Raw genomic sequence first — 14,054 nt, 5'->3', positions numbered from 1 at the left:
CTTACCTCGGCAAGTGGCTCAGTTGGTAAACACGGGGTGTGGCCAGCGGGCCAGCCATTGGAATTAAGGGGGCCCCTTGGGAGGACTATCAGCCTTGTGCTCAATGTGCTGCTAGAAGTATTTGCAGTAGCTGGTAGCAATTGCTTAATTGCTTCTAACAGTGCAAAGCAAGTACCAGGGGAAACCAGCAAAAACATGGCAATAACTGATAAGGGTAACTTCCCTATTTCTGGGGTAACTTATATGTGAATGCTTCTCTGCTTTGTGAGCTGGTCCAAACCTGTTCTTTTAAGTGTGTTTCTAGTCTAGGCTTTGGGCTTCACCCTGGGCAGTATTGGTTATGCAAAAGGCTGAATGTTTATTCATGTTGTAACTGATTTCCAGGTTTCCTATTAGTTCAGATTAGTCTAAGATCTTGTTTGGTTACTCATGGGTGTAGGTATTGACAACATTAGCATAAGAACGTAGAAGAGTTGGAACTGCCTTAATGTAAGTTTGGCTGTTCTGCTTGTATAAAAAGAAATAAAACTGACTCTTACCAATGAATCAGACTTGGTGTCTTTTTACTGCACTAAAGGGAATTGGGCAAAGGGATCATTGGGGATCTGGCCCTCACCATCACCTGCATTAGGTTAAATATTAAATGAGAAATCATTTGGGATGCCAGTGAACCCGATGAACCCTCCTGGTCTTCCTTGTTGATACTATATTCATTGACTAGGCCTAGGCCTAGGCCTAAAGTAACTCATGTAACCTTTAGGCACCAGAAACTTTACTAAAACAGAATGAAGACAACCTGGAAGCATCTAAATTGGATGCCTGGCCAAATGCTGTCCAGGAAGCAGGATTCAGAAAAAAGATCTAGAATTTATGCAAGCATTGTGTAATCAGTTAATGCTAGAAAGGGCCATCTAAATAAAATGGAAAGTATTGGAGAAGTAACATCATTGTTTACTATATTATGCTATTCGATGCTGCTGATAGATCATGTTGAATTGTATTAATTAGAGCAATAACTTCAGGCTACATTAAATCATGCACATTTTCAACAAGGCTGCCAAAGATGGTGGTTTGAAATTAATACATTCCACTTCTGCATGTGATCTCTCTCTCTCTCACTTTACATCTGTCCATATCCCTCTCTTTAATTATATCGTTAATAAAATATTCACTGTTTGACGCCATCTTAGAATGACTAATTCAAATGATGCAAAGCTGAGTAGCAGTGAAAGGAAACCAGAAGAAAAAGCTACTTTTATCAGCATGAATACTCTTCCAGAGTATCGTTAATACAATGATCTTGAATAATGTTTTTTTGGTAATGTTTGCTATTCCTCTTGTCTTTCACATCAGAGTTTCAAGGTTTTAACTAATGGCTATTTCTAGCCCTCATAAGAACATAAGTTGCCATACTGAGTCAGACTGAGGATCCATCAAGTCCAGTATCCTGTTCCAACAGTGGCCAATCCAGGCCACAAGTACCTGGCAGAATCCCATATGGTAAAGAGATCTCATACCGCTGTCATACATTGATAAAGTAGCGGCTGTTTCCTAAGGGGTGGATTTTAAAAGGGTTACGCACGAGCCAAGCCTATTTTGCATAGGCCCGGCGACGCGCGCAAGCCTCGAGACGCACGTATGTCCCGGGGCTTTGTGAAAGGGGCGAGGTGGGGGCAGGACCGAGGCCTCCAGCACAGCGGCCGTGCCAGGGGATTGCGCGCCAGCACATGGCCGGCACGCGCAACCTACGCCTGCCCAGAGGTAGGCGCAACTTATGGAACAAAGGTTGGGGGGGGGTTTAGGGAGGGGGAGGTGGGGGAGGCAGAAGGAAAGTTCCCTCCGAGGCCGGAGGGAACAGGAAAAGCCATTGGGGCTCCCCTAGGATTCAGTGCACGCAAGGTGCACAAGTATGCACCCCTTGTGCGCGCCGATCCCGGATTTTATAACATGCGTGTGGCTGCACGCACATGTTATAAAATTGGGCGTAGATTTGTGCGCACCGAGTTGTGCGCACAAATCTACGCCCGCGCATAGGTATTAAAATCCGGCGCTTAGTCTGCTTGGTTAATAAAAGTTTATGGACTTCTCCTTCAGGAACTTGTTCAAACCTTTTTTTTAAACCCAGCCACACTTACTGCCTTAACCACATCCTCTGGCAATGAATTCCAGAGATTAATTGTGCGTTGAGTGAAAGAATTTTCACTGATCTGTTTTGAATGTGCTATTTACTAACTTCATGGAGTGTCCCCTTGTCTTTGTATTTTTTCAAAAAGTAAACAACTGATTCACATTTATCCATTCCATTCCCCTCATGGTTTATAGTCTCTATCATATTAGCTGTCTCTTCTCTAAGCTGAGCAACCCTAACCTCTTTTTTCTGGATGGTGACTCCTACTATGGAATCTAACATCATATAACTACAGTGTGGGTTACTCTCATTCCATCTTGGTGTTTCCGGGGGATAAGAACATAAGATTTGCAGTACTGGGTTAGACCAGTATCCTGTTCCAAACAATGGCCAAGCTGGGTCACACGTACCTGATAGGATCCCAAGAGGTAGATAGATTCCATGCTGCTTATACCAGGGATAAGAAATGGATTTCTGCAACTCCACCTTAATAATGGTTTATGGACTTTTCCTTCAGGAATTTATTCAAACTTTTTTTTAACTCAGCTATAATAGTTTTCACCACATCCTCTGGCAACAAAGTACAGAGTTTAATTATGCACTGAGTAAAAATAATATTTTATTCCATTTGTTTTAAATGTACAAATTAGTAACGTCATTGCCTGTCCCCTAGTCTTTGTACTTTTTGAAAGAATTATATAAGTGATTTGCATTTCATTTCCCACATCCCATTCTACTCCTTATTTTATGGACCTCATCATATCTCGCCTCAGCCATCTCTTCTCCAAGTTAGAGTCCTAACCTCTTTAGCCTTTCCTCATAGGGGAATCATGCCATCCCCTTTATCATTTTGGTTGCCCTTCTGTGGTGTTGGTCCTCTTTTTTTTTTTTTTTTCCAATCTATTCACACTTCTTCATTGCTTTTTCTGATTTCTTTGTCTACTCCTTTCACCCTTTAGTAAAGTTTTCCTTTTTCTCATTTATTATCCCTCATCCAACATCTCATTACTTTTCTTTCTCCTTCTCAACCCTTTAAAAAATTAAAGCTTCTCACAGGACAAGCAGGATGGTAGTCCTCACATATGGGTGACATCATCAGGATGGAGCCCAATCATGGAACACGGAACACTTTTATCAAAGTTTCTAGAACTTTGACTGGCACATACTGGGCATTGTGGGCTTTTTTGTTTGACCTACTGGGCATGCCCAGCAATGCACTGACCCCCACGTGAGTTAAGGAGCTCTCTTGAGATTCCTGACTGGAATTTTCCTCATGGAACTTCTTTCAAAAATTTCAAAACATTTTACCCCATAGGGGTCCCCTATCGATATCCATACTCCGCGGTCGAAAAGTAAGGTTTTATCCTTCTTGCGGTCGATTCCCGTCAAGTTATCCCTTCCGGGCCTACTGGCCATCGACCGCACTGTGGCTAAATTTTGTGACTGAGTCATGGTGTCGGGTTTTTGTCGGTGCCCCGACTGTACTCGAACAATGTCCATAACTGACCCACATGGGGTCTGTGTTATGTGTTTGGGGTCCGACCACGATGTCCTAACTTGCACCACATGTGCCCAAATGATACTGAAGGGCCGTAAGGCTTGTTTAGGGAAAATGGAGTTTCTCTTTCAGTTGAAAACCCCCGACTCTGATAGCTTCGACTTCGTCCAAGCCGGTGCCATCGACCTTTCGCCAGCACCAGGACACCGCTGCTGCCTGACCGGCGTCGACGATTCCAAAGGTGTCGATTCCCTCCTTGCCTCCTCAAGAAAAGGACCGAGGAGATCATCGAGAAAGATGTCTACACCGTCATCGCAAGGCTCAGTCCACCGATCCAGGCAAGCCATCGGCGTCGACAGAGCCACCGACAAAGAAGCCCCATCCAGAAAAGGGTCCATGCCATTCTGTGATCGGGTCACCGAGGTGTTCCCCACCTTCAGTGGTGTCGGGATCCACGATTCCACCTTCACTGGTGGACCCTCCGGCTACGCCAGTGCTGCCTCCTACTCCGGAGCCTGAGTTCCACGCCCCAGGCTTCCACGAGGAATTGGATCGGATGACCCAAGAGGCCATCGTTAAAGCACTTCAGGGCTTCCAACCTCCATTGACGTCGGTACCAGTCCCCAAGCCGGTCACCTATCCGATTCCCGTAGCGCTCACACTGCTACTGGGTAGACTGGATGTGTTGATCGGTGCCCTTCCACCGTTGGAACCGAGAGCACTGGTGAGTCCGGTGCCTTCCACACCAATTCCATTATCATCGGATGATGAGGAAACACAGATACCCATTCCACCGTCTGGGATTTTACCGCTGACTCGTCCATCGATGTCACTGGCCCCTTCGGTGCCTCCATCGGTGCCACCTCCGGTGCCACTGATGCCTAGACCTGGTCCTTCAGGATTAGCACCATTTCTCCCTGCTGGAGACCCACTAGGTGCTGGAGATCAACCCTAAAATTCTGCAAGATAGGGTAGTGCTCCACACTCACCCTAAATATTTGCTGAAGGTAGTGTCGGAATTTCATATTAACCAATCTATTATCCTACCTACCTTTTTTCCCAGGCCCCATTCGAACCCAGGAGAACAGGCTCTGCATTCCCTGGACTGCAAACGTGCTCTAGCTTTCTATCTGTACCGCACGTCGGCCCACAGGAAATCCACTCAATTGTTTGTTTCTTTTGATACCATCAAATTGGGAAATCCTGTGGGAAAGGAGTCCCTCTCCTCCTGGCTGGCGGAATGCATTTCTTTTTGCTACCAGCAAGCAGGCATTCCGCTTACAAGACTGTGTAAAAGCACACTCTGTCAGGGCCATGGCAACATCAGTAGCGCACCTCCGTTCAGTGCCTCTTGCTGATATTTGTAAGGCTGCTACCTGGAGTTCTCTCCATACTTTCGCAGCCCATTATTGCTTAGATAAGGCTGGCACACTTGGCCAGTCCATTCTATGCAACTTGTTTTCAGTTTAACTTCCAACATTCTTCCACTGACCCGTCCGAGCTCGGTGGCCTCCTTGGCAGAGTTGCTTACTTGTAACAGGTGTTCTCACAGGACAGCAGGATGTTAGTCCTCATGAAAACCCGCCTGCCACCCCGCGGAGTTGGGTTCGTTTGCGTTTTCTTATTTTATTTTTTGCACGTACTTTTGACTATAAGACGAGACTGAAAGGGGACCCCTGCTGGAAGCAGGGTCAGTGCATTGCTGGGCATGCCCAGTAGGTGCCAGTCAAAGTTCTAAAAAATTTGGCAAAAGTGTTCCGTGATTGGGCTCCATCCTGATGATGTCACCCATATGTGAGGACTAACATCCTTCTGCCCTGTGAGAACACCTGTTACAGGTAAGCAACTCTGCTTTCCCAGCTTCCTCTCAGCTCTCTCGCCCCTTTCCTGGCTTCACCTCCTTTGTATTTTTCTCTTTCTTTTTCTGAAACTAGTTAGTCTTTGCATTCTCCTTAGTTTTTCATTGTATTTCATATCTGCACTTCCAAATTTATTCCATCTGTATAAAAACAAGCATCATATACAGTCGCTTATAGCGTAATATGTGGAAGGCGCATTTTATCATCATCATCTCATTTAAACTCCAGATCCCCTGCTTCTCTGAAATTCTATTATTACCTTTATATCTCACCTTATCATTCCCTAATTATCACCTAAAATGGCTTGCAACAGTTGAATAAAAATTTAATAAAATACAATACAAAAATAATACAAGATTTAATAAATACAAAATTTAAAAAAAACATTAAAATCGTTAACAATTTCACTCTCCTGACAAGGAGCCTTCTCACTGGATGGTTGTGGCTGAAATTTGGCAGGATTGTTGGCACACATTTCTACCAAATATCAGTCCAATCCATCCATGAAGATGGCTTCTGATACACATGTACCTATAGAAAGATTGACAGATTGACGGACTAAACGTCAGCAGTAGGCGCTGTCATTTATGGAAAAATGCACCTAAAAAATACTTTTATCCTTTGATTCATATCATCTTTGATGCTCTGGTTTTTTCATGCTACAGCACATTTGCTAGACTGCCAGCCTTCCCTGCTCAAAATACTTCAAACTTCCGCTGTTCCCAAGCTTTCCCTCTCCTTTTGCTGCAGCCGGGTGACCTCACTTCTTATTGCTTTACACGGACTGCTAGTCATGCAACAAGCCGTTTTTAAACTCCGTACATTGGTTTGCAAATTTCAGTTCATGCCCTCACCCATCTCTGTTTCTGTTCTGTATTCAGTTCCTCCATTCTCATTCTTGGGCTCTTCTTGCTGTCCATTGCTGAAAACTACCTTTGCCATGCTTATTTTTTACAATGGAACAAACTACCCTTCCTCATGTAGTGCTTTCTTCATTCCATATGCTCCTGAAGACTCCTGTTTTTTCAGAACTGCCTGTCCCAACACTTTGGGTTTTTCATTTATACTTTCTGTACTATCCTCCTCATTATCCGACTCCTCTTTACGCTCTTGTATGTCGTTTCATTGTGATACCAAATATATGTTCTTAAAAAGAAATGTACTCCTTTGGATATAATTCAGACTGAATTTGGATGGGGTGGATCAGACGAGTTTTGCACAACAGGAATATGCACAATCAGTTATGCCCTACATCCTTCAGTCATTGTGTTAATGTAACGTCTACTGGAGTGGTTGTATTGTTCTTGTCAGTTATAATCATTGCATCAGATTCATAAATCTAATAGTTTTATATTTTTCTAAATTTGCCCTGTAAACAGCTTCAGGGTGTATTAATCCAAACCTAGTCACACAATCCATAGTCTATTTCTTTATCTTATGGTTTATATGATGGCAATTGTCTGATGATTTTAATAAACTGTTAATCTCTCTAATCATGTTTAATGCTACCTGAAAAAGCTTCCCTACAAAACTTGGGAAGAGGATAAAAACTAAGCCTATAATCTTTTTAATTTCTGAGTTGGAAAATTAACTGTAATGGATCACGATGCTTGAGACAAGGGGGTATCTGCCTATTTGCCATAGTGGTATGGCTAGAAGCATTGCTCCTTCCTCCTAAAATAAGCTTGAAATGCATTTGACTTGTATCTGAAATGCATGCAAATGCATCTGAAGCTCGTTTCGGAAGGCTAATTGTGGACCGAGCTGTGCGATGCTTTATCTATTTAATGTTTTAATTGCCATGTTGGAAACAGTCACGGTGGGCTTTGTGTTGAGTAGCAGGAGCAGAGGAGAGAATATTAAATGGAATATCTGTATGCACTGAGGTTATCTGACTACCGAGCTTGGTGGCCTCCTTGGCAGAAAATGCATGGCGGTCAGTCTGCAGAGCGTTAAAAGCACTGAGCAGGAATGGACCTGTGTTCCCTTAGATGGGCTCTTTTTAATTTAGGGTAGCGGGAACAATAAAGGAGAGCTGCTATCCTACAATAAATGCTATACATAAGCAATTGGCTTCTGCTTTATTGTTGTCAGTAATATACTGTATTAATATATCCCAGCAAGAACAGAAACAATGCCTGTTACTTATTAGTTTGGTTGGTCTTTTTTTTGTTCTGAACTGAAACTGAGCAAACAGAATGTGTTTGTCGAGACAAGAAATACACATTTTATTATACATTGCTGCAGCAGGGGCGAGCACCCCAGCCGTGTTAATTATCTCTTGTTTATTAAAGTTAGCTTTACCCAGCTGTTCGGGTCAATATCATCGGATGGTATTTCTTCATTATTCTATTAAAGCAGGCACTGAATAAAGATGTCAGTTGTGCCCCCCCCCCCCCCCCCCGAGCTGATCACAAGCAGTGGCCCAAGCTCCCTTCCTCTCATTGTATGACAAGACTGTGCAGGTTTGAGGCCAAGGACTTCCTCTCATTCTCCACCTGCGGGGAAAAGACCTTGAGGACTCAGACCCTAAGTGACTTAAGAGGGCAATGTTGAGTTCCGAATCGACCAGTGAGGGCTTTGACGAATTTGCACTTCTGCCTGGTTCTCTGGCAGAGAAAGGAGTACGCCTTCTGCAAAAGAGTTTTAAGTGCAGTACTGTTTCATGGCTGCAGATAGCTTCTTTCTTCCTGATATAGGTTTTATTTAACACATGGAATGTTCTTTTTATTATTATTATTATTATTTTGCAATCTTGCTATGCACTTGTCTTTCTGGAGAGTAAATACTGTTGATCTACAGGCATTGTTTAATCTGAATAAAAGAGAGAAGGCTTAATTTACCCTGCTGTCAGAGAAAGCTCCAGGTCAGAGATGAGGTGCTTGGAACCACAACAGGAAGTCCTGACTAATTCTTAGTTACTGATTAATAGGAGGTTTCCTTTCCAATTCCTTTAAAAAAAAAAAAATAAAATAAAAAAATCAATGGCATGCTGGAAACTGCATTCAGCGTACAACACATTTGTAATTAAAATCTCCTCTTCGAGTTGCTGTCATACTGTGTTTTTATTGCATTTTGCAAGCTGAAAAAAACAATGTCTGCTAGAATTTAGGGGCTGCTTATATAATTGTTTTAACTTGGTTGTTTCCACAAATTTAAAGTAGCAGGGAGGTGACAGAGAAAGAGAACAGGCCCTTGCAAACAATGCTTTGATTTCTTTTTTTCATTTGCATAGCAGTCTGCTTTTACGAGAGCAACCATTACCAAATTAAGCTACCGAATTACATGGCAAGGTTAAGAACTGACAAAAAAAAAAAATCCAGAAAAGCAGTGTGGCACCCGCAGTGGTCTCTCTTCGGTTGTCGGTGCTGTAGTCCTGCATATGTACCAAAAGTGTGACACCTGCCTGGGGCACTGAGTGCTCTGCTATCTGGGACCAAAATGGTTGAATAGTTTTAGGGGAGATACAGATGGCCAGACACACTCACAGACATGACGATCTTATAAGGCCGGTTTCCCTACAGGGAACTTGGCTAGAAAGGTTTAAATCTCTGCTATTTATGTGGCCTTTCCATTGAGTTAGCTGCAATCACCTTTCCTGCTAGTGTTGTGTGTACACCATTGTTTGTAGAAAGCACATGTAACGGGGGGGTGAGCTGCCAAATAAGATGCATTTCTTGCATTGGTTTCCTCAGTGACCCTAAATGTAAAGCCCGCTACACTTTCACCACAGAGTTAAAGATAGGAACTTACCAGCTGCGGGAGTGGTCAGGAGTGTGCTTGATGGTCTTGGTCCTTCTCCAAAAGGGGTGGGCCTTTGTGCAAATTCTTTGTAGGTGCTTCCATCAGACACTAGAGGGAGTCCATGTCCTGGAGGCATGAAGAGAAGCAACAAGTATGGTGGCCTGCCCTCTACAGAGGTTTCTCCATTGTTTCAGTTTTCCCAGAGACAGAGTGTATCGGTTTCCTATATTTTCTTATATTTTTAGAGGCGTGTGTGAAAGTGCCTCCCTCCCCCCTCCCCCCACCCCACCCCTTGTCTCTCGCACCAAGGGAGGAAAGCTCAACCTTGTCAGAGGGCCTCTAGTAAGGTGCTAGAAATCTACAGCTGGGAGCCGCAGTGGGACTTTTTAGGGTGTAACCATCTTGAGAAGAAGAGGGGGGAACCTTTTCCTGAAGGACCTGCCACTTACAGGTACCCAAGGACTCTGCAAATGAGGGTTGAAAGTAAATTTGGGAGAATCTTGGAGGCAAGTGAGGCCAGAAGAGACCCCCCTGGGATCTATTCCATTGCTCTCAGGGCCGGTGCTAACATTTTTTGCTGCCCTGTGTTAAAACTTTTTAATACTACCCCCTCCCCCGTTCAGGTTTTTTTTAACACAAAATTGTTGTTGTTTTCCCCAGTAACCAACACACAATAGAAACTGTCAGTTTCGCGCTCTGTCCCAGACCTGCTCCCTCCGGCAAGCCAAACTGTCAAAATTAACATGCTCCCATGAACCTATTTCACCCCATCTACAAGTCCAAAATTTCTAAATTGTGCAGGAATGATCCTCAGGTGCTCCTGTTCCACCAACCAGTACATAAAATTGGTGCCATCTGGGCCCTGCAGGTGGCATCAGTTTGTTATACAGAAAAACATGCACTGTTGTGGTGCCACCCAGAAAACACTGCAAAAAACCCATATAGTACTAGGCCATGGAACCCATATAGAACTAGGCCTATTGTAATACCTGCTAGGTGTGGGTTTGGCCTTTGGACAGCCTTCAGTAAGCTGAATGACAATACAGTAAAATTCCCATATCAAAACAGTACTAACCGCAAGTACTCAAACAGGAACAGCCTTAGCTATGAAAAGGTAAATATTACACCAGGCCCTAAAACAACTATTAGGAAAGCAGAACAAACCAGTCTGTTCTAAATTCCTACATAGAAACAACATGCTAGCATAATACCTCACTTGCTTACACATGAAGAACACAGACAGGCCATCACCAATTATAGAGTAAAGAAATTATTAGGAATAAATAGAAATGTATAGATAGAAACTGAACTGAAAACTGCAACAAGACAGACTTTGTCTGCAATGAAGCAATGGAAAGACAGAAACATCACCAGTCCTCATAAATTAAACAATAAAATCAGGAAATATAAAGCAATCATAATAAACCATACTAATAAAAATAATATTACCAGAGGACATATAGAATAACATCCAATAATGAAGAACCCACATAAAAAGTTGTAAAAATTTCCAAACAGCAATAAAATATTTCAAAATAGCAAACACATCAAATACCCAATAATTAAAATAAGAAGGGAAAAATCCCCTGCTTCTCATACCTGAAAACCTTTGTGTTTTCCAATCACCTTGATTTTGTCTTGGATTGGTGGGGTGGCATAAACTTTTTTTATATCCCCTCCCCTCCAAAGCAGGCTCCCATTCACATGTACACACACACACACACACACACATACACGTAGATTTTTAAAAAATGCGTGCTCGCTACCTGGCACGCAAAGATGGACACCCAATTTTATAACATGCGCGCGCAGGTGACTTATCTGTTACTCCGACCACTGAATTTCAGGGCCCTTATTGGTAGGTTTTTGATTCTAATTTCCTTCCACCCCCACCATTGATGCAGAGAGCAGTGTTGGAGCTGTATCAAATTGAAGTATAAGGCTTAATGTTTGAGGGTAATAACCGTCGTATTGAGCACGTTACCCCGATGTTTGTATACTCATACTGCTCAGATCAATGCCTTGTTAGATGTTGGCTGGATGTAAATCCTATTTCTTAATTCTCCCTGCCATTGAAGCAGTGAACTGCACTGGATATGCATTCAAAGTGAAGTATCAGGCTTAATTTGTTAGGGGTAGTAACCGCCGCAATAAGCAAGCTACTCCCACGCTTATTTGTTTACCCAGACTGTGCTACCTTGTTGGTTGTTGCCTGAATGTAAATCCTCTTTTCCACATTTCCTCTTGCCATTGAAGCATAGAGCAATGTTGGAGTCTCATTAACCGTGGGAATTTTTATTGAATAAGGGTATTAATCACCAGGTAGTAGCAGTCATTCCCACAAGCCACCCCCATACCTCTTCTATTCATTCCCATCCTCCAGGCTTTATGGATCCACAGTATTTATCCCACGCCCCTTTGAAATCCTTCACAGTTTTGGTCTTCACCACTTCCTCCGGAAGGGCGTTCCAGGCATCCACCACCCTTTCCGTGAAGAAATACTTCCTGACATTGGTTCTGAGTCTTCCTCCCTGGAGTTTTAAATCATGACCCCCTGGTTCTGCTGATTTTTTTTTTCCAATGGAAAAGGTTTGTCGTTGACTTTGGATCATTAAAACCTTTTAAGTATCTGAACATCTGTATCATATCACCCCTGCTCCTCCTTTCCTCCAGGGTATACATAATTAGATTCTTCAGTCTCTCCTCATAAGTCATTCGATGAAGACCATTCACGTTTTTGGTCGTCCTTCTCTGGACCGCCTTCATCCTGTCTCTGTCCCTTCGGAGATACGGTCTCCAGAACTGATGAGATGAGCATTCAGGAAGTGCTTGTACCATGAGTATTTACTGTGGGGCCAGCTGGCACATGAGGATCCGCTAAATGAGGTCCCTCTTCTTCAGCCGCCAGTGGTATGGAGTCATAGTAACATAGTACTGATGGTAGAAAAAGACCAAATTGTCCATCTAGTCTGCCCAGCAAGTTTCTTATGGTAGTAACTACCTCTCTGTGCAAGTTACCCCCATGTGTCTATTAAGGGTCCACCAGTGGCCATATGGGCTTCTTGCTGCTCCCTATGGTGGGCTCAGTCTGCTGCCCTCCTGGGTGTGCCACCTCGTGCAATTGCTCAGTTTGCATACCCGATACAGCCGGGCTTGATTGCTCTGTAACCATATTATATGTTGTATGTGGACTGTGAACTGTATTTTGGAGAATCCAAAATTGTGGACTGGATTTCTTTGTGTTTCCTGCTACTATATTAATTTTCGGTAAACTCTTTGGTTTTGGAATAACACATTCTTTAGTCAAGAGTTTTCTTTTGTTTGCTGGGTGGAATCCAATCCCCTTGGGCCTGCAGCAGAAGTTGTTCCCATTGGAAGAATCCTAATCCGGCCAGTTTTCTCTCACATTGCAGTTCTCGAAGATGGCCCTGTGCCCGTCTCAGGAAGTGCCATTAAAAAAGGGGTTACATATAGGATTTATTTAGCCTCATGCTAACACCATAGTTTCTCATTTTTATGTACTGTGTATGTAAGTAGCACATACGGAGTGGAAGAGTGGCCTAGTGTATGCAGCAGCAGGGAAGCCAGGGTTCAAATCCTGCTTCTCCTTTGCCAAGTCACGTCACCCTCCATTGCCTCAGGAACAAACTCATTAAGTCCTCTAGGGCATGTGCAAAGTAGTAATAAGTATTTTTTTGCGCCTGGAAAAGGCTATGAGGGCCTGCTTTTGTTTTCAAATTCTGTTACTATTTCTGTGAGCAGCTTTAGCTTTTAACCAAATTATTATTTCATTTCAGTTCGGTAAACATCAGATTGAAGATCTCTTCAACGACCTTCGAGATGGAAGAAAACTTCTGGACCTCCTTGATGGTCTCACAGGCCAGAAACATGTATGTAATATGCTTTACAAGATGTTAACAACCTTAAAATATTGAGATCCTGATATTTATATGGATACATACACACAGCATGGCATTACTTTAAAATGAAAGATATGCTAAGAAATAGACTATTTTTATAAGAGCCAGTTTTGCATCACACCTGCCACCATTTATCGACAGTGAGTATGATTAATAGTGGACTAAAATGCAAGAACACTTCACTAGGTGCCTTAATAACATATTTCATATTCTAGCCATCATCCCCTGATATATTTTGTTGCATACCTTGTTAAGGATGTTTGTTTTACCATTATAAAACCTTGTAAGTCTAATTTACAAGCTTGCGAGTTAGTGTATAATGAAAAAATATAGTTTTTCTAACTTTCAAACTGCCAAATGAACACTAAATCAGCTCAGAATAGACCACCATACCTATAGGTGCCACTGTTCACAATTTCATTGCATTGTTAGTTAATGGATGTGAACTGTGCATTTATCTCCTGGTAAAGAGCACACATGACATTATTATGACGTTTTACAGCCATGATGGTAAAGTCAAGGAAATTCTGAAACGAACAACATAAGCCATATCAAAAAAACTCTTGTGTGAAAATACAATGGAGTTTGTCCCAGTCATTAAATGAGGCCTTTATGGGCAAAGACCCCCAACACTTAAATTCTGTTTTTACCGTATCTTTGCCTGATCATTAAAGTGGTCCTAAAATCTCACAGTATGCTAGTAGACACAACATGAGAGAAAAGCCAGAGCGACTGAGGCCTTTAATAGAGGGATTGCTGGCAGGTATGGGGCCTCAAGTGGCAAATGTTATGCCCTGCCATGTGGCAACATTCACAGCCCCTGGGGAATGGGAGTTGTCGTCATTGCCTGAAGTCCGACACCTAGTGGCTGGCTTCGGGCCCCGTGATTCCAGAAGGAGCTCTGG

The 14,054-nt window shown here is 42.9% G+C and overlaps 1 protein-coding gene across 1 annotated transcript in view; it reads left to right on the top strand.

Moving 5' to 3' along the window:
* DMD (dystrophin) overlaps positions 1-14,054 on the top strand; it is a 3,148,630-nt gene that overhangs the window by 845,195 nt on the left and 2,289,381 nt on the right. The window contains exon 3 of the mRNA XM_029603105.1: positions 13,027-13,119. Coding sequence (XP_029458965.1) covers positions 13,027-13,119 — 93 coding nt within the window. The remainder of the gene's footprint in view (positions 1-13,026; positions 13,120-14,054) is intronic.

This window comes from Rhinatrema bivittatum, chromosome 5, assembly GCF_901001135.1.
Source record: "Rhinatrema bivittatum chromosome 5, aRhiBiv1.1, whole genome shotgun sequence".
In the NCBI taxonomy this organism is placed as follows: Eukaryota; Metazoa; Chordata; class Amphibia; order Gymnophiona; family Rhinatrematidae; genus Rhinatrema; species Rhinatrema bivittatum.
The sequence above is the reverse complement of the archived record's forward strand: the minus strand, read 5'-3'. Positions and strand labels throughout refer to the sequence as shown.